The 24,114-nt window shown below is 48.4% G+C and overlaps 1 protein-coding gene across 1 annotated transcript in view; it reads right to left on the bottom strand.

The window, feature by feature from the left end:
- Positions 1–24,114, bottom strand: part of LOC119450822 (importin-7) — a 77,084-nt gene that overhangs the window by 27,935 nt on the left and 25,035 nt on the right. The window contains exons 8-12 of the mRNA XM_037714316.2: positions 22,641–22,849; positions 14,835–15,075; positions 12,262–12,422; positions 6,972–7,290; positions 2,635–2,732 (exon numbers count right to left, since the gene is read on the bottom strand). Of these exons, the coding sequence (XP_037570244.1) occupies positions 2,635–2,732; positions 6,972–7,290; positions 12,262–12,422; positions 14,835–15,075; positions 22,641–22,849 (1,028 nt within the window). The remainder of the gene's footprint in view (positions 1–2,634; positions 2,733–6,971; positions 7,291–12,261; positions 12,423–14,834; positions 15,076–22,640; positions 22,850–24,114) is intronic.

The following is a 24,114-nucleotide window of genomic DNA, read 5'->3' as shown; positions in this document are numbered from 1 at the left end:
CACCGTGCTTCAAGCATGTTAAAAGAAGCAGCCAAAGGACATTCAACATGACACACAGGAATCTTGGAGCATGCTCACATAGCTGCTCACATAGAAGCTGTTCATGAGAACAATGAGGACTGGCCAATTAGGATAACGAAGTAGATAATAGCAAGGGTGCTAACAAAAGACAAACGTGTTATGCGTGATAAGCTTCATGAATCCGTCAAACTGTTATTACCTTCTAACTGAATAGAGTAAATTTTTGTTAGTCCCAAGATAAGTAATTTAAATTTACTTCATATGAGGTCATGCTCATCGAAAGTCCTTAATTAAAAAAAAAAGCATACAGTAATACCTCGTCAATACGTACTAATAGTTACGACGTAGTTGCTATGAAACCACTTCTGCCGTAGTGGCTGGTCGTATGCCTACCGATTAGTGCGTACCATGATCACGCTTTGTCGCATAAGGGTTAACTGCACAGTCTCGACTCGTGGTGTGGTCGACGCCACGCTGTGCCGCAAAAGATATTCTGCCTTCGGCAAGAGTGTGGCCATGCTTATACGGACGAACATCAGAAATGCAGAAAGGCATGCTGGCGGTCTCAGCAAAGAATACAACCATCGATGGTTGCACTTATCACAATCAACCTTACAGCGATAAGCATCTTCAGAATCTCAGCATTGCATGTGGCTTAATGCGTAGCACAGTTGCAAGCGTACCTTACGCTTTTCATGGGAAATAACGCAAATGCATTGCTATGACTGTGCAAAGTGACAAGGAGGGTGGGGCACACAAAGCTGCTTGGACAGCGAGCCCCCATCAACCGTTTGTACCTACGCGTTGACAGGACGAGATGACACGTAACCCAGCAATAAGTCAGTCGTGTCAGCCTCCTGCACATTGTTACACCTCAGACAAATCACACTTAGGCTGTGTGTAAAGAATTTCCCAGTGATCGGTCTCCCTTGTCCAGGGACACATTACAGTGCCACCTGTGTACTGCAAGTGTACCGTTCATTCTGTGAAGTTGGGGCACACTTAACCACTAATTATCTGACAACACTGTTATCCATGGAAGGATGAAATGGTCACAGGCTCGCGGCGTCAAAATCGCTGGTTATACAGTTGGAATTATCACATTAACACAATTAACGCACATTTGTCAATGAAGAAACAAAGACCTTCAGCAAGTTATCTGAAATATATATAATCTAATTTCTCTTTCTTGATAATAGAGAGCACGCAGCACTTGAGTAGCATTGTGAATGCAAGCATTGGCTGGTCAAGAATGACTGAGTATCCCCACCAATCTCACTATAGGTGGACTAGCCCGTCTCAATACAGTATAGACCACTTATAATGTAACCGCTTATAGTGCAGGACCGGATATAATACGGTGTTTTCAGACTCCCGTTAATTTCCCCATTGCACTCTATGTATACGAGTATCGCTTATAGTTGCGGAACACGAAATACCGGTTACAGTGCGGCTGCCTGGAAGTTCGGCAGTCAACCTAGACGGCAAACGCTCCCCTCAAGCCACAAATACCGTATTTAATCTAACACGCACTTTTTTCCTGATAAAACAGGTCCAAAAATTGCGTGCGCATTAGAATCGAGTACGACCCTAAATGTGCGTTACCATATAGCCGTCGGTATTTCAAAATGGCTGCCTCGCACGCGCGTCGACCCTAGCTACCGTAGCTTCCTCCATGTGCTGCAGTACACGTGCTTAGGCTTAGGGTCTACCGTCTGTCTTCGTGTTCTCTGCATCTGCTCTATCAGCATGAAGAACCGAGTTCATCATGATGCCACATTTAAAAGGAAAGTGATCATGTGTGCGGAGACGGACGGAAATCGGGCCGCATCACGGGCATTCGGAGAATCCGAAACTTGCGTTCGGGACTGGTGCAAACAGGAGAGGATTTTCGCCAGCAAAGCAATGCTGAACGGCTTCAGTGGACTGAAGCAGGACGTAACCTGCGACGATCCACTTCGGGGTTACGATCGCCTTGGCCCTATCTTGAAAGCAATCTTCGACGGGGAAAGTCCACCGCAAGCCGTGTTTTCGCCGCTTATAGGTCGCGTTGAAGCAAGAGGCATTATAGCACGAAGGTCAATTCGCTCGCCGTGCTTCGTCACTCGAGCGTTTTGACAGTTCGTTTCTGCGGTCAATGAGCGCGATGTGTTCATGTTTGCTAGTGCGCGCGTGACATCGTGATTGTCAATTTATTTAGTAAGCGAATACGGAACCTAGAGCACGGTGACAGCGACGGCAGAAATGTGCCTGGAGTGTTCATTATTGCAAAATAGTTGTTTTGGTTATAGAGAGGTACCGCTTATATTGCGGATATTCTTGACTCCGGCGACTTACGTTATAAGTGGTCTACACTGTATAAACAAAAGCAGGTTTCAGTTCTGAGCAAACTAAAAAAAAAAAAAAAACTCCAGTCGTATAAGACGATTTCCATAAAACATGACCTTATAGAAAAAAGTCAACGAAAGATCAATTCTGATTTGAAATGAGGCAGAGGAGGCCATGGAAATGATTAAAGTAATTTTTCACGAAACCACCGAGGAATGCAAAAGCATGCTATAACATTTATATCGAAGCTCACTAAATCCTGATGCGAGTGGAGCCACTACTTACTGCTTTGCACATGTTGTACATAGCCAGCAGGTGGTGCTCGTTGCTGACAAATGCAGGCGTGTCAACGGTGACAAAGTTGTGCAACGCTGGCATCATGTCTGCAAAAGAGAACAGTGGATTCGGTCAGACAGGACACTGTGTGTTGAAAGAGAGGCTACCCATGTTGGCAACCCTACAGTTGCAGCTGTGGCACCAGAGAAGATGCTTCTCTGCATTGCAAGCATGTCAATTCAAACCACCATCACATACCTTTGCTCACTAGCAATCAGAATGACGTGCATAGAATAGCCATGTGAAGCAGAAGTGTGCAGGTACGACCCTAAATGTGCGTTCAATACAATCAAACCTCTATATATTGAGCCTCAAGTTAAGGGGGGACGCGGCTTTTGCATCGCGATATTTGGCCAAAAAAACGATTTTTTGAAAATCACATTTTCAGTTCGTATGACTTCTTTTCTATTTTATTTCAAAATTTCGTCACGGAAAATCGCGCGTAAATGATGTAAAAAATGTTTATCGAAGCTAAGGTGGCGAGGAGTTTCTCGAAAATAGCAAAAAAACGGCATTTTTCAAGCCGCGATATCTCCGCAACCGCGTAACCTAGCGCCGCCATCTTGGTCTCTATGGATAGCGCGATTCTCCGTCTTCAAATCTGGCGCCTCGTCCAGCTGCACCAGGCAAGAGCAAGCGCACAGCAAGCAAAAGTTTCAAGGTCTCGCGGCGGTTTCTGATCGGCAGCGCGCGCCACGTGACTGTACGCGGCTCCGGATTGGTCTCCCGGGCGGTTGCCCTTAGCAACCGGCGGAAAGGTCGTCTGCTCGCCGCGCTGACGGCGCTGAGGAGCCGATTTCGCGTCTTTTCAACTCGTCGCGGCGTGGTTTAGAGATCGTATCTCACTCATGATAACGGACCGGCGCTCGCTTGTTAGAGAAACGAAAAACGGTTGTCAAGCTCGGCCCTTCTTAGCTTGGAGAACGGCTCTCGTCTGTTATCACGGGCCGGCGATTGTTCAAGAATAAACGCAAGACTGCACATCAATTTGGTGCTCGTAAGTCGAAGCCACCGATCTCTAAAAGTTTGCTCCGGCGACTTCAGCAGTGACAATGACGGTGGCATGCAGCGCGATGCGGACGTGCAGCTGAGCACCTCAAGCACGGATGGAACATCGTCCGCGCGTATTGGCGAAACTGTTCAGGAACCCAGCCGAAAAAGATGCCATGCGGAAAAAGAAAGCTGCAAAAGCTCATCAGACCATCAGGTCAGATGGTCAAGCGATGCAGCATCGCAAAGGACACAAAGGACTATAATCCTGGTGCCTATTAAATTTTGACAACTTTGAACCTTGTTTTCTCAGTACAGTTTTTTTGGCATGTTGCTCAGCTCGTGGAGCAGATATCTTGGTAACTACTTTACACATTTTGATTGCGTTTGTTTTGTCAGACTCACTGAACTGTACTTTAGGGGATAGCGCTCTTCTTTTTTTATCCTAGTGTTTTAAGAATTCGTAGTAGGGTTCCTTGTTTGCAGTGTAAGCGTGCTCACTGCAGTGGGACTGGAGAAAACAAACTACAAATTTTAGTGTTGAAAAAAAAATTATTTCGAGAACGCTATCCCCTTCTGCATACATTTGGCTGTGCATACAGTATTTAACAAACTTTTCACTTGATTTCGTAAATCCTCCAGTCCCTCCACGAGGTTCAAGGAAGAAATAATTTGTCTAGCAAAAAGTTTTCATGGTACCGCATTGAAATTTTTATGAAAGCATCATAGAGCCATTCTTATTCTATGTACCAATTTTCATTGACATCCACCAAGAAACAAGAAAGTTGGTACCGAAAGCCGCATCCCCCCTTAACTAAATTCACAATGTAATGAACTATTTTCACTTCCCAATCTTAGTTTAGTGAAAATAGTATTTTTTTTTCACCATTTAACAAAGTAATTTCGTGACACGGTTTCAATTTACCAAAACTTTCGGCCATTTCAATGATGTACTTGGAGCCTGTATGGCTAGCAAATCTAGCAAAAAATTATAAAAATGCCTGCTAAGGCAATAGTTATTACAAGCGTCCTTCAGCATGAAAAGTTTGAACAGCAAGAACACAATCAAAGCACGCGCAGTGACGCGGTAGGCCAAAAACACCACTGCGTTATTTGTCACGTTGGCACTAAACAACTTGCGGAGGCCATGAGGAGGTGCTGCACTTGGAGAAACATGAGAGCTGATTATTCCTTCTGCACAAGGGGAACGGGGAGGGAGTGAATGCGCAGTAATGTGATGTGCGGTAACCTTGCTTCATGTAGTATTTTTTGCTACAGGTAAACCTGCTTATAACGAACCTCCATTTAACGAATTCCTGGATATAACAAAGTTTTTGTATTCCCCGCCGTGACATCTATAGAAGCACATGTATTTGAGACCTCTACGTAATGAAGTGGCAGCAGGAAACCCCCTCCATTCCAAGGATGAAGACGCGCGCCGCGGTCGCGCTGCGAAGGATGTTGCGAGGCCTTCGCCACTGCTAGCCCCTTAATCAGTCATGAGATGACAAGAATTTCAGCTTCCTCACTGCTTTTGTGCAAAATAGAAACAAGATTTGCTGATGCATTCAGTAAAATGTGTGTTGACGTAGTAAGCATTCATTGACTGTTTTCTTGATACTCTGTATAATTCGACATTAGTTTAATTAGGACATTTTATTTCGGTTAATTCGGGGGAGGGGGGGGGGGGGAGGTTCCTTGGCGCTTCATGGAGCTTAGCAGGGTTCCCCGGAACGAACATGCTTGAGAACCCCTGGCCGTGGAGTATTCATACCTGCTCCGCTCGTGACCGCGTTCACAGATACGGCGAGGATCTTGTTGAGTCAACCGGCAATGTCGAACTGCTTTCGTTACTGCAAGCAACGCGCACTCCGCGAGATTTTACTGCATATACAACACGCCGCACTGCAACCAGCAGCGCAAATATTCTTCGGCGCCCACCACCAAACATGCCAACGTCTTGTATCTTCTTGTATAGTTACGTCTTGTATAGTTAGTATCTCGTCTGCGCTACTGGTACTGTAATGGCGTGTCAAGCTGCAAGTTGCCAATGCGGTCTTTATTTCCCGCTAAAACTAGCGTAACCGAGAAATTTTCCGGCCAGTCGGGCGTTTTGGCGCAGCTCAGCGCAAAAATACAAAATTGTATCAAAATGGCACAATTGGCGCAGCTGTTGCACCTCTGTTTAAAGATAAGCCCGCACACAACGCAGATCGCTTTCAAGATACGGCAGCCGTCGCCGAAGCAATCGCCTCCCTTTCTCGCCTCCCCCACCGTGCCTAGCGCGGAAGCGCGCTTCCGCCCCCCCCCCCCCCCCCCCTTCTTCTTGGCGCGCGCGAGATTGAGTCTGCTGACCCCAGCAAGCTTTCACTCACACACTCAGCGTACAGCGCACGGCGACGACGTTGCCATGTGTGGACTTTACACGGAACCTCAAAGCAACGTCCACGGTGACAGCTCAAATACGCTTCACAATAAAATGTGCTTCTGCGCGGTTACTACTCTGACGGTGACAGCGAATTCGCACCCCCTACCAGCAGCTTCTCCGCGTTACCGGGAACTTATCTCGAAGGCCACGCTTTTGTGCGCGGCAATTAGCAACAGGTGTACGAGCAGGAAATACGTCATGGTGGCCATGTTGTAAGTTCACTATCGCTGGCGTCTGTCGTCCGGGCGACGCAACTCGAGAATCGAATGTCTGCGGACATGAAACTTTGCTGATTTTGTATCTGTGCGTGCAGAACAATAAAAATAGTATGCACTAAACGTTTGGTGGGCAATGAGTGACTACGGCTTAAGCGGTCAGCCAATACATGGTGTTGAATAGGGGCTGGGTGGGGGAATCTTCATGACTACGTTTAAACCGCAATTACGCATTACGCGGGTACGTGTTAGCGACGTTTGACTGTACTATCCTTACTTCGTATAGCTGTCTGCTAATTTGCTGTCGCAATCGATGCTTCACCTTTCGGGCGAAACTGGGACTTTTTTGTTCATCGCAACTTTAGTGTATTGGAAGTAAATCTTGAGCGATAGTACATACGGTAAGCGTTTCTTTTTCGAATTTTCGTGCCAAACCTGCATATAACGAAATCCTCTTTATAACGAAGTTTTTCGGGAATTTGTCAATTTCGTTATATCCAGGTTTAACTGTATCACCATCAACATCCAAGTGATATGCAGCAGAACAGCAAACAACGCAGCACACGGGCGTAAGCGCCGTTGAAACCCCGTTCACGTGCCTCTGCTGCGTCTACGCAATGCACACAGCAAGGTTGCAAGAAAAGTGGACGCACCAGTGAAAAAGTCGAAGGCGTCCTTCTGGAAAGCGTGGTACAGGGCCTCAAAGGCTTTCCACATGTCGGCCGAGAGGGGGCCCCGGCAGGAGAGGGAGTAGAGAAGGGAGAGGGCCTCCTCGTAGAACTCCAGTAGGGACTGGCCCAACACCTGCCCCACCAGCAGCTGCAGCAGGGTGGGCTCCAGCAGGGCCACAAGCTCACGCTGCTCCTCTAGCACCGTCACCAAGGTGTCCAGCGTGTTGAGCACACCCATGGCCACCATGGCCTTCTCGTCACCGTCGCCACCCGTCTCCACCACCTGGGTGAAGGTGGCCGCCTGCACAACAAGGGGGGAATAGGAAGGTGACGACCACCCATGCATCCCCATCATCAGCCAAGCTAAGCACAGGACAAAGGCGGCTTTTCCCATTTATTACCCACTGCATTGTCCTGCTGACCAGGAGGTTGTGCATTTGATACTGGCCACTGCTTTACGCACAAAAGGTGTGCAAAGCAACGTAGTGACAAGATTGTTCATTAATTTGTAAAATAAAGGTGATTTTCTGGTGAATCCATTTTTCCAGATGCTTAGTTATTTGATGATTCAAGAGATCCCTGACAAGTCCACATAATCAGTCAGTGGCTGCATTTGGGTCAGCCACTACAGCGAAACCTCTTCACTACGAACACGACATTAACAAACTTTTCAGATTAACAAACTTTTCTGAAATCACCTGATGACTGCTTACGGTTTCAATGTAAAAATATTTCAGTACTACAAACTTCCAAATACCAAATTTTTCAGAATAATGATCGTTATTAAGTTTTCGTGTTATGCTAACAACTAGGGATGGGCGAATATTCGGTATTGTCGAATATTCGATCGAATAATTCTATATTCGTTATTCGCTTCGATTCGAATTCAGGTATTCGATATTTTCGAATTATTCGGCGCTCCCGAATAGGCAGCCAGAAGCCATGGACGGCCGGTACACATCTCGGAGGCTATGCTTCATGTCATGGCTGCCATACATCAACCATAAATTTCGAAGGCTATACGTTTTTCTGGAAATGTGCGACGCGATAGAGCAGAAACGGCGCTAGCGTACAACCGAAACGAAGCGGCGGAGTCTGCATCGCCATAGTCATCGACACAGTCATCACGTTGCTGTCATTCATCGTGAATGACAGCAACGACGGAACGCTTCGTGCCTGTTTGTGCCTTTATAGCATTTACCGCCACGCATAACAACGCGATGGCAGCTGCCGCAGTTTCTTCCGCAGCGGTTGCGGCAAAAAGTAGCTTCGTTTTGGCTCAATACGCTCGTCGGCCGCGTGCCTCAAAAGCTGCATAGTTGCCATCCAAGATCGCATAGATAGCGACCGCGATTTCATCTGCAGTTGTTGCAGGGAACGGTAGTTTCGTTCTGACTCTGTGCGTGCGTCGGCCGTGTGCCTTAAGCACCGCAAGATCGCCGTTCACAATCGCGTCGATAGCAGCCACGGTTGCGACAAACAGTTGTTTCGGTTTGACTCGGTGCAAAGCTGTCGAGGATGAATAGCACCGGCTGCATCGCGATGGACGTGCTATCTGGGCAGGTATTTTGTAGCGATGCCTTTCCGATGCTAATGCCTTTTCGCGCTTATCGCGCTTTGTCGGTGGTCAGAGCGACTGTCCGCTCACATTATCAACGGGATCAGCTGGCCGTGAGCGGTGGATGATAAAACTAGTATAGAATAAGTCATAAGGCATCGCTACAAAATACCGGCCCTGTTGGCAGTCAGCTCACTGGTGAAAAAATAATCGGAATGTGCGCGCGGTAGTGCAAAGCGTGTCACAAATGATGGCGCGCGCCGCGGCCGTGCTGCGAAGGAAGTCGCGAAGCCTCGATCGCCACTGCGACAGCCAATCAGTCACGAGATGACGAGAATTGCAGCTTCCGCATTGCTTTTGTGAAAAATAGCAAAAGGATTTGCTCATCCATTACACTAATAAAATTGTGCTGACGTAGTAAGCATTTGCTTATTGTTTTCTGGATACGCTGATAATTCGGCATTTGGGTAATTCAAACATTTTTTTTTTCGGTCCCGTGAAATTCAAATTAACTAGGTTTTACTGTAACATGTGATACAGTAGAACCTCGTTCATACGTTAATACGCGAAAAATAAACGTACGATCCGAATCCAGTAAAAATTGAAGCTGACAAGCCCATATTGAGGTGCACGGGCAGCAAACATTTATTTCTTGCAAAACATAGTTACAGTCGAATCTCGTTAATTCGAACTGACGCTGTGGTCCCGTCAAAGTTGTGTGTATTCCAATGGGCAAGAACGCTAGGTAATTCGAACGCGAAAGCATTTGCGACGGTTAATTCGAACATAACCGCGCACCGACAATGCTCTCTGCAGCACGCCAAATCACATGGTGGGGCCTCCGACTGGCAATGCTCCGACACAGCCATAAAAGCTAAAGCTTAGGAGAGACCCCTCAATGCCGCGCGGAGAAATAAAAAAGAAAAAAAAAGAAATACCGCGGCAAAAATTTCCTCTCTCAAATGTTAAGGTCGCCGTTTCAGCGTGGCACCGGAACACACACGTGTATGTGCCGACGTCTCAGCCAACGCTGCGGCGCAGAGGGACGCAACGTGGAGGCCCAGTCCAGCCAACGAAACTGCCCCCACCGGCCAATGCTCGCTTCAACGGCCGAAAACGAAACTTCGGGGAGCGGGCTAAGCTGGCACCGGGCTGGCGGGCGCGCACGGAGACAGTTGAAGGTGAGGGAGCTATGAGGGAGTTGAGAGGGAGGCGAGGGGAGCCACCGAAGCTACGGGGTTGCCGAGGCCAAATGCGCTTCCCTGCCGCCCTCCTCCCTCACCTTCGACGGTCTCCGCGCGCGCGCCTCGCCTTGCCGGCACGGCTTGCTCCCCGACGTTTCGTTCACTGCCGTTATTGGGATGCGAGAGAGAGAGAGAGAGATTGTGGTTGTGAAGAGGAAGAGGCACTATCGGGATGCCTCGCTCGCTTGCGCGCCGCGATATTTCACAACTCGCACCATTCGTACGTAGCGCTATGGTACACAAATACGTCAAAAATAAGTCCTTTTAATTCAAACATTTTCGGGCCCCTTCGAGTTCAAATTATCGAGATTCGACTGTATTTTCTGCTGGTGTGTCACACCCCTGGACAGGAACAACTAACTCCTTTTGCGCACATTGCAGAGCCTTGTCCGCATTTTTGTTGTCTTTCGTGCGAAAGAAGCTTTGTAAGGCTTCCAGGCCAGCAAGGGCTTCGGCGAAGGTAGCCGGTGCAAGCAAGCCTTCGTTCTCGCTGCCAAGCCTTCGTTCTCGCCGCCGTGTTCAAGCGCCTCTCGTCCGCCACCACCTTCGCTACGATCTCGGCGAGTCGTAGCGCCGCGCGCGCGGCGTTCACCTGTTTTCGCCGCTTAGTGGTTCGCGTTGCAGCGAGGCAGCGCAAAGGTCAATTCATTCACCGCTGCTGCCGCGCTTCGTCACTTCGGGCGAATGAGTAATGCAGAAAAGTCGTGGCCGCTGTCTGCCGCTTAGCGCTTCACAAGCACATGAGAGCGGTCGTTTTGCACACCTGAATGATAATCTTTCGCTGCAGAACGCATCATAAGACCGCAGTTTGCCGCAATGCTGAACGTTGCTGCCGAATAATCGTATTTTCCGGGAACGTATTAACACATTCCTCTATGGCGTTATGTTTATTTTTCGCGATTGCATGGAGCCTGGAAATCGTATTAAGCGGAAACATATCAGCGAGGTCCTACTGTATATACTATTCGAACTATTCGATTCGAACTTATTCGACCAAATCGCTATTCGGTTCGAACCTCAAATTCCCTATTCGCCCATCCCTACTAACAACGCCTCAGTACTATGAATTAATATTCCAATATCTGGGGATTCCTAGGTTTCTGCATGTCCTTCCGACAGGGCACAGAGAGCGGACACCGCAGCACATGGGTTCGGAAAACCCGAGATGGCGCTGGAGGACAAAAATGGCTGCGGCTTAGCTCAGCTAACCCTGGATATGCAAAGCGAAAGCTTGGTTTAGCCTGGTTAAGTCTTAGTTTACCTTGGTTAACGTTTGATTAGCTTAACTAACGTTGTAGTCCCGCTTCCAGCGTTTTGCGAGCCGTTCGACTCGCTCTTCCTCAGTGTCCGCCGCTAGCTTCACACGCTTGGCATTCGGGAACCTCTCCGATGAAGCAGCTTGCCGGGCGATATCCACAGGGTGGTCAGACGCCACTTGCCGACGACGGCTCAAAGCCTCCCGCTCCCACGCAACATTCACAGAAGACAGCCCGGCCTCGCTCTCATCCATGCCAAGCTCGCGCTGACTAGGCGAGCGTGACGTTCCCCTTAAGGCCACCCCACATTCTGTGTTTTCCCTGCGTTTTCTGGCGTTTCGTCACACAGCGTGGATGCTGAGGTAGGCACCAAGGCGAAACGCCGTACTCAAGACGCACCAGATCTCGCCGCCGTCACCGACGCCACCAAGAGACGCAACGGCTCAGCTCACGGTGCTGCCACCGGCCACAGCAAAACGGCGAGAATGCGGCCAGTGTAGCTTTCGCTACAAAAACGTGAGATGCTACAGGTTTTGCAAGCGCATGCTCTGCCCAGTGAAGTGTTGCCTAGCAACGGAGGTGCTTCGCTTCCTTGTTTCACGCTTCTTTATGCGCACGCCTTTTTCTACCTACGCACTTATTTCTGTGGCTCTACCAGCAACGCACGTGGAGAAATGTAACCTCCGTATTAGCGGGGACGCCATGCAGTTGCACTTTCCGGATGGTGTCACTTACAAGCGCTTGCACTTTGGAATAGTTCAGATGTCTGCCTCGAGCGAGACAGTTGCGATGTCCATAGCAAGGAATGTGAAAAACAAATAAATGAAAGAAACACTGTGGTTTGGGGATGTGACATGGAGCTGCTACTTTGTTTGTGGTTTTCTTGGTGTCAGCGTATCTTTTGCGAGCGCCCCTATACAATGCTTCGGTAGTGCATGGCTGCTGAATCTGAGGGAAATAGCACCAGTACAAGCGAAGAGCCAACAGTGATGTGTACTAGGATAGCCCATATGGTGACAGCTGATCAGTTGAGGGGCAGAATGCTTAGTTTTGGGGCTTTCCCTTTCACTTGAATGGCCATCAACTGCCAAGCATTGTTTGGATTAATATTCTTCCACGATCTGCCTGCACTTCAAAAATTTGCCTTCACATTGCGTCTGCCGACCTAAAGCCATGCAAGAAGTAGAGCAAGAAATGGCAAGGAGGATACTTACCAGATGCTGAGTCATCTCGACAGCAATGGGTGCAATGTCGTCAGCGTACATGCAGACAATCTTCTGCATGACATTTGTCAGGTCATCATTCTCCGTCTCCCGGATTATCTTCAGCAGCTCCATGGTGATCTCTTTGATCTTGGGCTTCACGGTTACTTGTGCTGCGTTCAGAAGGGCGGGACACAATGCAAGAGATTAATGAAAATGATACAAGGAAGGATCACCAGGTACTTTTCAACGTGGTGATGCAATGCCATGAAGAAAGCACCGTAAAGGAGTAACGACAAGCATAAACTGCAACACATTCGTCAAAGACAGATTTACAAACGTCTGCTCGACAGGCCCTGCATTGTGGCTGCTCAGAAGCCAAGATTCTGTGTACATAAAGCACAGCTTCAAACAGTCATGTGGGGCCATGTCATGAAGTGCGGACACCATAAATCTGTTTATATACTGTTTTGTCGGTGTACTGTTTCAAAACCTCATTTTCTTGAATTTTACAATATACAGTAAAACCTCGATAATTCGAACTCGGTTAATTCGAAATTTCGGTTAATTTGAAGAATTTGAGCGGTCCCGCCATTCTCAATGCAAATTCTACCGGATAATTTGAATGGCCCGCGCGGCTCTATTCGGATAATTCGAAGTTTCCGGCTAGTAGCAACGTGCGGCGGTTAGGTTAGGGCGCTCCGTACAGTCGCCAACCGATTTTCCGAGCTCGAAGGTACTGAAAAATAGTCCGGAAAACTCGTTCGGCCGGAAAAAAAAAGTTATTAGTGCGGCTTAAAAAAATCTCTAATAATGCCCTGCCTCATACTACGCTTGGAGGGGATCGACCTGCTTGGATTTGCGCAGCAATGACGTCGTCTCCGTGTACAGTCGACACGAACGTCACCGCGTTGGCGATCTCCGCCAACGGAGTTCGCCATGGTGATCCAAGAAACGAGCTTCGCACCGCTTAGCTCTCGCGAAGGTACAGGAAGTAGCGCCGATCACTGAGACATGGGTCTCCGAGACACCTGCTCAGTGTACACGCCACGTTCGATATAGCAACCGAAACTTGAGCAAAAAAAAAAAAAAAAACTCACTGAATTAACAAGCGTGGTGTCAGCGCGCACGAACGAGCGCGGCCGCGAAGGTTCGTGCGGTCTATCGCTTCAACGGAAACTGAGCGGCGAGAGCACATCACAGAACACCCATAGAGCACATCGCATACAAAAGGTCAGAGCCGTCTGGAGATCGCTTTCAAGATACGGTGCGCGCGAGAAACCGCTCTGGCACTAAGTACGCAGTTAGAAGAGTAGAAGAGCACATACGACGGGCGCGCGGCGCTGATTTTTTCGCCCTTGGACTTTGTATGGAACCTCAGGGCGGCGACGCCGACGGCGAAAATCCGCTTGAAGTGTCCATATAATTGGTGTCGCAATAAAAAAACATCCCACAATAAATGGTCACAACGATAGTGCTGAGCGCATTACTAAGAAAAAAGAAAAAGAGCAGTACTCTGGAGCGTTTTGTCAGCCAAGGAAGAGCGGGCATGGCCTCCGAGACTGGAGGATTGCGCTAGCTCTCTATTGATAGCGCGCGTTCCAATCTTGGAGGCTACACAGCGAGCCACTGGAATCCAAGCCAGTGCAAAATCCAACATGGCGGTTTCCAAGATTGGGTAGCGCGGCTCGGAAAGAGCGATTTAGTCCGCAAAATCGAACTTTGGGGTCTCAATTCGTCCGAAAAATTGGGTGCGAAAATGCATGAACTCAATGGGAACCCTGACGGTGCATTTTTGAAGTCCGGAATATCCAGCAAGTCCAAATTTTTGGAGTCAAGCACCACCACGCCTGCTTTCGCGGCAGTTATCGATTCCGTGAACTTCGTTGAGTGCAGTGCGGGTGATATTTGTATGCTACGTTTCTTGAGCCAGCTGGAGAGCATGGCACTAGGGGCGGCGAACCAGCGCGCCAAGTAATCCCGCATCGGTAATTACATTGAGTAATTTTTCTCGGACATGAAAAATAAAGGTGATTTCTTTTTGCTGCAAGTTCTTGCTTGTTTTCTTTTTTTATTATTCATTTCGGTTAATTCAAAAATCCGCTTAATTCGAAGAATTTTCGCGGTCCGGCGACCTCCGAATTATCAAGGTTTTACTGTAATAGGTTCATTACTGGAAGAGAAAATGAAGGTCAAATTTCCTTTTTTTAAATTTTGTGGTGAAACTCCAGCAATGATATGTCAGTGCAACGTCACAGATTTCAAAGTTATTTTTGCGTTTGGGCCATTGTAGGCCAGTAAAGGTTTTGAGATCTCAAAACTTGCCAAGTTTAGTCTTTTTGACTCGGTGCAATGCCGGCCATATTATTTACTGATAAAAAATAAAATAGGCACTAGCACACACTGCTGAAATCCAGGAGATCATCCGGCTTTCATGACAAGAGTGGCCTTTTTGATATTGTAGAAGTGTAATGTCCTGATCAAGATACAAACATTCTCTGCCCTTTATAGCCTGCTTTGAAGATGTTCTGGACGGTTTCGTGCAAGGGTGCCTAGCGGCAGGTGGAGTAGCAGCAGTCCCTCACCTTTCTCCTGGCAGGTAAGGCAGGCCTGGAGGGCAATGGCCGCCTCGACTCGCACGGGGAGTTCAGAGTCGTGCAGGAGGCAGTGGGTGAGCAGCTCGACGGCGCGCAGCAGGTTGGCCTCGGTGCGAAAGGGCATCTCGCAGAAGTAGTGCAGCACCCAGCAGGCGCGCGCCCGCAGGAAACCCTCGGGGCTGCCAAACTCGGGGTAGACGTGCGCCACCAACATCGCCTCCATTTGGTCCTTCGCACGGGGAGACAGAAGAGAAGGAGCTCGGAATCTTGCTCGCAGAGGTTTAGAAAAGCACCGTAACAATGTATTTCAACTCTTCATCTCGCCGCTTTTTTTGGTACACCAAACAAACATTACAAAATTTCTGTCGAACACCGTATTTCTGTCGAACACCAATGAATGCACTCGCGTAATGAACTGCACCCCCCACTTTTCCAATCAAGAAGTGTGTTTTTTTTTTCCTCGCATAATGATCACACCCTGAACTTTGTTGAGTGCAGTGCGGGTGATATTTGTACGCTACGTTTTTTGAGCCAGCTGGAGAGCATGGCACTAGGAGCGGCGAACCAGCTCGCCAAATAATCCCGCATCGGCGATTACATTGAGTAATTTTTCTCGGACATGGAAACTAAAGGTGATTTCTTTTTGCGGCAAGTGCTTGCTTGTTTTCCTTTTTTTTATTATTCATTTCGGTTAATTCGAAAATCCGCTTAATTCGAAGAATTTTCGCGGTCCGGCGACCTTCGAATTATCGAGGTTTTACTGTAATGAAATTTGCGATGTAGCGAACTATTTTTATTTCTCGATCTTAGTTCCATTGAAAACCAAATATTTTTTCTCGCAATTTAACAAATTAATTTCGTGACGTTCTTGGCCGTTTCAAAACATGTACTTAGCCTGCATGGCTGGTAAGTGCTGAAAAAAAAAAAAAAAAAAATGTCCCCCAAAGCAAAGGTTATTTGCAAACGTTTCTCCATATGAAAAGTCGGAGCAGCAAAAACACTGTTGAAACATGCTTGCCGGGACCAATGGCGCAGCGGTCTTTCCTGCATGCTTGCCGGGACCTGGCATGCAGGAAAGACCGCTGCACCATTTGTCGCGTTTGTGCGCGGCAGCTCGGAGTGCTCGAAGAAACTTGAGAACTGACGATTTCTTCAGCGCAGGGGTGAATGCGCGATAACGTGATCAAGCACGCGCTAGGGGGAGGGGGGCTGGAGACGCAACCCTATTTGCCTTCTCCCCCTAGCGCACGGCTGTCCATACGTGGGCCATGCACCACATCTTGGGGATAATCTGCGGCAAGTGCAAAGGTAAAGCCGAGATGGTTGTTCCCTCAAGTTTCCGAGCACGGTGCAAAGAGTTCTCTCGCATTGTGACAAGTGTTCGAGGCCATCGAGTGAGATCCGTTCATGTTTGCCTGAGCGTGCATGACAATGAAAAAAAAAACTATGAATGTTATATCGGGTCAATTCTCTCTGCTATTGTTATTAATGATCCGCCTTTATGGTGAAACTAACTTTTTTTCTCTCTCAGGATGAATATCCGTATTTCTTTACACTCTTTTTTAATTTGTGGGTGCCATCTCATGATAGCTGCAGGAACTAAGTGCAGTCAGCTATGGCATCAAAGATTTACGGCGCTGCACAACGCAACACACATACAAATCTCGGCCACAGTGAGCCACGCCATTACATTCCTCTTGATGCGGCGTGCACCACATGCGCTGGCGCTCATAACCACATTATGGCCCGACCTTCTTGAGATTCGTTGACAAGGGCTGTGGGAATGCACGTGCATTCCGCTATCTTCGGAGCGGCCGCACACGGTTATCCCACAATGATTACACACTTGCTCGCAAGCGAAGTGTGTGGAAGGGCGCCTTTCGCCGCACCCACTGCCTTTCGTGCCTCACTGCGACGCTGCGGCCAAGGCACCCCGTTCCCCCATTTCCCCCTTCTTCGAACCGGGGACATTCCCTCTCCACCGCTTGAGAGAAGAATTTTTGCAGTTTTTTGGCTGACCAGCTTGTGATTGGCTGCAACTCAACTCAGCCACGGAGATCGCCGCCTGCAGCGCCTGGCCTTTGTGATCGACTGAACGCCCCAGGGTACGAGCGCGGATCCATGCTAGGTGAGCTGAGCCATTATCAGCCTCTTGTGTGTTTCCCCTATTTTGTGGTTTTCACCTCAGCCGTGTGAAACGGATCAGTTTGACAAATTTTATATATAAATTTATATCTCAAGTGAATTTGTTACACTGTTTACAAGGGTACTGCAAAAGTCCTGCTCACATATTAGTGGCATATTTGAAAGTCACGTATATTACATTATTTTGTCCGCTTAAATAGATGCAATTGACAATTGCATCTACTGCAAATTAGATGCAATTTACAGAACTATGATATCATTTTTCATTGCTGGGTTAGTGTTGTAAACTTCATAGTTTCGTTTTCTGAAAATGTGCGATTTTCAACAATCTTTATTAAAACATTGATGGCCTAAATGAAAAATTCACAACCAACAGTCACTAGATCTTAACTTTTTATTTTAAACGCTTTTTAGAGCTTACTGACAAGATACTATTCATCAGGAATGCTCTGGGAATTTGTGGAATTTCGCAGTGAAATTTCATTATATTATGTTTCAAAATACAGTAGAACCCCGCTGTTACGTTCCCGGGTGCTGCGTTTTCCCGGCTGTTACGTCGTTTTCGGCCGGTCCCGGCACAGCTCCCATAGAACCCAATGCATTGGTAACCCCGCTGTTACGTCGCAACTGTGGGACCGTTCCCGCATCATACGTTGCGAACTGCCACACCGCGCCGGCCCGAGCGGCCATTTTGACTTTTCATGTCGCTTGGCTTGGTTGCTTGACGATGGCATTGGCAGCCCAAAGTGCTGGGGGCGACATTTATTACGTATTTTCGGTTTCCGCCAGCAAAAGTATGGCCTTTGATATCCGCTTTTGCTATCTAAAGATGATGCCTATGACGCGTTGCGGCCCTAAAATTGGTTTTGGCTTATAGATGTTCCGTATAAAGTTCAAAGGCGATAACGCCGTCGCCGCGCGCCGTATGCTTTCTTTCGCGCGCGAGACGCAGTCGTCGGCTCCCCTCGCACGTTTTCACTCGCACATACAGCATACGTCGCCGCGCGCCGTATGCTGTATGTGCGAGTGAAAGCGTGCGAGGGAAGCCGCGCGGCCGTATGCTGAATGTGCGAGTGAAAGGTTGCGAGGGGAGCCGACGACCGCGTCGCGCGCGCGAAAGAAAAGCAGAGAGGAAGCGCGCCTCCTTCCGTTGCGCTCGAGGCACCAGCGAGGGAGGAGGGGGGGGGGGGGGGGGGGGGGGGAGCGGGCAGCGTTGTGCTCTGGCACCATACTGCGCGGCGGCGCGCGCGCGGTCCCGCGGGCCGTATCTTGAAAGCGATCTGCGTGGGGGCAGATTCTACGCAGTGTAGGTGCGTCGGCGGCTCGTGGCTTTGTGCGTGCTGCGTGTTCTCGGCGCTCAGTTTGGGTTGAAGCGATAGACAACAGCACGACAGTCGCTCGCTTCTGCAGCGACGCTTAACTGCGCGTGTCCACGCTCATCGAGCGTGGTGTGTTCATGTTTGCCTGTGGGCGCTGACACCATGTTTGTTAATTAGTTAATAACCGAATGTTTACAAGTTTATACAGACGATAAAACTACTATTCTTTGTATAGCTCATCGCAATCGATACTTCGGCTGTCGGACGAAACTACTTTTTGTCGCACGTAAGAATTAAAATAATATTGTGTGCAGTTCAACACTACTCCCATTTCTCAATTTTTCCTGTTTCCTGGCTCTTGCGTTTCCCGGCTCTTACGTTATTTTTTTACGGTCCCGTGAAAAACGTAACAGCGGGGTTCTACTGTACATGGAGTTCTATGGACAAGTTATAAAAAGTTATTTACTTCATTAATTGAAATTAATAGCATTCTTAGTATGGCAAGTCTACTGACAGGGGGTCTACCAAGTTGACATTTTCAGATTCCCTGAGTTTTCCAGGTTTTCCCTGAGTGATTTTGCTAAATTCCCTGAGTGAAACAGAACTTTCTTTTACATCAAGATGGGCTGACACCATGTTGCCTGATGCTGTCACTCTTTAGTAAGCATGTTAAAAAAAATGCGAAGCATCAATTGCGATAGCAAATTAGTAGAGAGCTATACGGAGTAAGGATAGTAGTTTTATCGATCAGCTGTATAAACTTAGACATGCAGCAGCACCAGCAATGCGCCGAACTGTTGTCGACGCCGTCGGCGTTTTGCCCGCGTTCGCACCGAACGCGCACGGCGCTGGTGACTGTTGCCTGTGCCTCTGGGGGCCGCTCCGAAGTTTTCGACGAGATCCGAACGGGACACTTGTCGAGCAGCGTCCGAAGTCTTTACCACCTTCTCGCCTCACCACATTTTTATATAAATACGCATTTGGGGGCGCAGCTAAACGTCACCTCCCCTCCCTCCCTCCATTACCACAGCTTTCGTTCCCTTTCAATTAAATTACAGCTAATTTAGGGACGGGCGATTAGTGGATTTGAGGTTCGAAGCGAGTATTGATTTGGTCAAATAATTTCGAATCGAATAGTTTGAACAGTATATATTACATATTACAGTAAAACCTAGTTAATTCGAATTTCACGGGATTGAAAAAAAAAAATGTCCGAATTATCAGGGTATGCAGAAAACAAGCAAATGCTTACTACGTCAGCAGGATGTTATTAGTATAATGGATGAGCAAATCCTTTCGCTATTTAGCACAAAAGCAGTGCGGAAGCTGCAATTCTCATTATCTCGTGACTGATTGGCTCTCGCAGAGGCGATCGAGGCCTCGCGACTTCCTTCGCAGCACGGCTGCGGCGCGCGCCATCATTTCCGACACGCTTTGCACTACCGCGCGCACATCCTGATAATTTTTTCGCCAGTAAGCTCAACGCCAACGGATCGCACGTCCATCGTGATGTAGCCGGTGCGCTTTATCCTCAACAGCTTTGTCCTCAACAGCTTTGCCCCGAGTCAAATCGAAACAACTGCTTGTCGCAACCGCGGCCGCTATCGACACGATTATGAACGGCGACTTTGCGGTGCTTAAGGGTATGGCCACGATAGCGGCAAAAACGCCCGCGTCATGCCGCGAGCGGCAACGCATCATGACGCGCGCGGCAAAAGCGGCAGGAATCGGGGGTTTTACGGCTTGCCGCGGGTGCCGAGAGCGACGAGGGTGACGTCACAGAGCCAATGGCCAACCGGACCTCCGCCGCTCCTAGCCGGGTTATCGACGATTGTCGTCTCTCGCGGTTCTATAGAGGGATTTCTGGACGCTGTCCGATCGCACCCTTTTCGCTCACGGTGATTCCGCGTTCCGAGAGCGCGCGAGATCATATCGCGCTGCCGCGCGGCGAGACGCGATTGCCACGGTGGACTTCGCGGCAAGGCGCTGACGCGCAGCAACTTGCCGCTAGTGTGACCGTACCCGGCCGACGCACGCACCGAGTCAGAATGAAACTACCGTTCACTGCAACAACTTCAGACGAAATCGCGGTCGCTATGTATGCGATCATGGATGGCCACTACGCAGCTCTTTAGGCACGCGGCCGACGTGCGTATTGAGTCAAAACGAAACTAAACGAAACCGCTGCGAAAGAAACCGCGGCAGCTATCGACGCGATGATGGGTGGCGACTATGAAATCCCGCGGCCAACGCGTTGTTATGCGCGGCGGTAAACGCAATAAAGGCACAAATAGGCACGAAGCGTTCCGTCGTTGCTGTCATTCACGTACGATTTCCGCTGCTGACTATGGCTATGCGGACTCCGCCGCTTCGTTTCTGGTTGTGCGCTAGCGCCGTTTCTGCTCTTCTGCGTCGCACATTTCAGGCTCTTTAATGCAAAAACATATAGCCTTCGAGATTTATGGTTGATGTATGGCAGCCATGACGTGAAGCATAGCCTCCGAGATGTGCACCGACCGTCCGTGGCTTTTGGCTGCCTATTCGGGACCGCTGAATAATTCGAAAATATTGAATCCATGAATTCGAATTGAAGCAAATAACAAACATAGAATTATTCTATGAAATATTCGACAATACTCTATATTCGCCCATCCCTACAGTAATTTTCCCTGATATAGGCACAAATTCCCTGAGTTTTCCCTGAGTTTTTCCAGAATATTCAAAATCCCTGAGAATTCCCTGTTTTCCCGGTTGGTAGACACCCTGACTGACACCTTCAACCGCAACCTATTCGTCACATCGCCTTGCATATCTCACTGCTAACGTTTACCTAGCTGAACCAAAGATATCACTGACATAAAACGCAATGCATCCCACTCAAATTATATGATGCATCAACACAGCAGTGCCAAAACAACCTACTCATTTGTTAATGAGTGATAAGTACAAGGGGATACGAGGGGCTTGATTTCTTGTTAATCACAAGTTTACAACCACACACTTAGAGCGCAACAAGCCATTTTCTTCTTTGCATGTTTAAAGTTGCATGCACCATTGGGCATATAGTGCAGTAAAAGGGGCAACAATTGATACAACGAAGTAATGGATATAACAAAGCAATTTTGGCCCCTCCTTCAACTTTGCTACAACGAGGCTCGAGTGCAGTTATTCGGCAAGTATTTAGACGTGACAATTGATTACTCGCCGCACAACCTGCCACCTGATGGGTTAAGCTTGGCCATGGCTAGCACATCAGACCAGTGCACATAAATGAACCACACATGGTTTGCAAGTCGCAATGCATGTGCGTACCTATATTTGAATTCTTATTTTTCGTGGCTGTGCTAGAAGCTGCCACCACCAGACATAAACACAAGAAAAAAGTTTACAGTGTGGGTCTGCATGAAAACCTTGCCTCAACTGATGCCGACGTGCAAAATTTGTGCAAGTGACACGCGTGAGACCAAAGAAGGAATTTTCGCAAGCAGGTCACATGGCACTATAGTTGGGTACAACAGACGACAGGAGAGGCCCTGCCCAGATGACCGAAGCGCAGCAGACGATTGCCTCCACGACTACAGCAATAGTCCCACTGACACGACTCAGCCCATTTCGAAGCGTGGGCTGCCATGTTCTCCATCGGCGGGGTGACCGGCCGTCTGGCTCATGATGTCAGTCTAGAGTGCGTGCCCACTAGTGCAGGCTCGTGTGCATCCGCCTTTGAGGGGCAAATGCCGCTGCCTTCTGAAGTTGTAACATAGAGGAAAGATCACTGGATTTGGGTACGTGTGTGTTTGCAGTTGTCTCCTGCTTCTTACTTGATTTGTTATGTGGTGGTGGGTATTTGCATCTACTGAGCTTGTAGTGCTGCGTTATTTCATTATAACCCAGATCTTTATTCGACGGATAAATGTAGGGCGTGCAATGCCAGGGCCACCCTGGGACACATGCTATGGGAATGCTCGAGTTTAAACAACGAAATACACAGGAACCACGAGGAGGCAGTCTCTAACCGCAGGGCGCGCTGGGAGGTGGCTCTGCTAAGCTCCGCGTTAGAAGATCAACTCTGGGCCGTCCAGCGAGCCGAGGAAGCCGCCCGAGCCCAAGGGCTCGCGGCCGAAGCCTAGGCCGGGGCTAAGGCCCGCCCCGAATTAACTTCGCAGGACCCTCAATATAGTTGTTCAATTCTAAAGTTGTAGCCTACTATAGTTACAGTCCCGGTAGCCACACTTTTCTTTTTTCGGAGCACAATAATTGAGTGAAGGTCAAGCTTTGAGGGCTCTAGGAAGCAAGTGAGCATGGTGCGCAGACAGTGCTTGCCCCCACTCACCTTGTACATGCGGCGTTTGAGCAGGAGGGTGGCCACGGTGCCGACCAGATGGAGGGCACCGTCTTTCTGCCGGGGCGAGCAGGCGGGGCTGGTGAGCAGGGACACGACAAAGGCCATGGAACGTTGCAGCACACCCTTGCGCTTCTTGCACACCGTGTGCACCAGGCTCTGGGCCGCAGTCACGGGCGACAGGAAGTCCTCAAAGACGTCTGCTCAAGCAGAACAGAAGGGGGGCACACGTCACAACTCTGGCACACATGATCCATGACAGAGAAGAGACCAACAGCTGCGTTACCCTGATTGAACACTTCTTTCTTTCTCTCTAGTTTTTTAACGAGCTTTGGCTGTATAAAGTCGACGACCGATAATTCGGACTTCACGGGGAACGTAAATAAGTCCAAACTATCGAATGTCCGAAAAAATGAATGTTCCCAAAGAAGAATTTTATTTACCTTTTAATGCCCCTGTGCAAGGAAGAAGTGGTCGATTCGTTGCTGCACACACTTTCGCTTACGTGTAACCAAGTACACCTATATTTCTGCCGGTTTTCTGTTGTCGCTGTACACAGATGCACGGACTGTAGAGGCTCGAGTCAGATCCGCATGGCACATGATCATCCAAGTTAGAGTCGCTGTTTGACGGTGGGAGAACTCGCTTAATTATTTCGTCATCATTAAGTTTGGCACACAACACTGCGCTGTCAATGTCTGTAATGTCTGCAAATGTAACGGCGGCAGGAATCGGCACACCACAGCCTGGCAGGTCATCAATGATGTCCACATTTGAGCTCGCTATGGTAGGCGGCAGTTCGGGGTCTTCAGTTGCGATGTCAGGTTCATTAGGACTGCGACTCAAGACTAATTCGGAGTCGCACTGCGAGGGGACCGTTGGTGCCATTTGACTCGGCCTGTCGATAACTTCACAAGAATGACTTCTTGTAGCCAGCAGAGTGCTGTCTGGAACGCCAACTAAACAAACAGAGTGGGCCATGCGCTGGGATGCCGGAATAGGATGTGATGATCGCGATGTTGATGCGACCTCACAATTCAGGCAAAGCCTCCAAAATCAGCATTTGTTACTTAAGGGGGGAGGAGGGGATGAAAAATAACTTTTTTGTTTCTTGACAGAAAGGGCTGAAATTTGGCACACACGCTGTACATTGCAATAGAGAGGCAAATCTAAAATTTCATTAAGATATCTTCATTACTTTTTGTTTTATAAGAATTTACAAAAGTTTACAAGTTACTTGCTCGTGGAAAGCCTGGCACAGTAACGAAACATGGTACGGAACTGGGAATACTGTGTATGTTTGCCCAAATGTCTAATCTATATCAAGACAGTGTTAGATTTTTTTTTTAGTGCCCTCATAATTTATTACTCGATATGACATGCATGTGACTTGTGTTTCACTGCATAGAGCCATGTAGTTATTCTGAAATAATTAAATAATGGAAAAATAAATGAACATTTCAAG

The sequence above is a fragment of the Dermacentor silvarum genome, chromosome 4 (genome assembly GCF_013339745.2).
Source record: "Dermacentor silvarum isolate Dsil-2018 chromosome 4, BIME_Dsil_1.4, whole genome shotgun sequence".
NCBI classification, from domain to species: Eukaryota; Metazoa; Arthropoda; class Arachnida; order Ixodida; family Ixodidae; genus Dermacentor; species Dermacentor silvarum.
The sequence above is the reverse complement of the archived record's forward strand: the minus strand, read 5'-3'. Positions and strand labels throughout refer to the sequence as shown.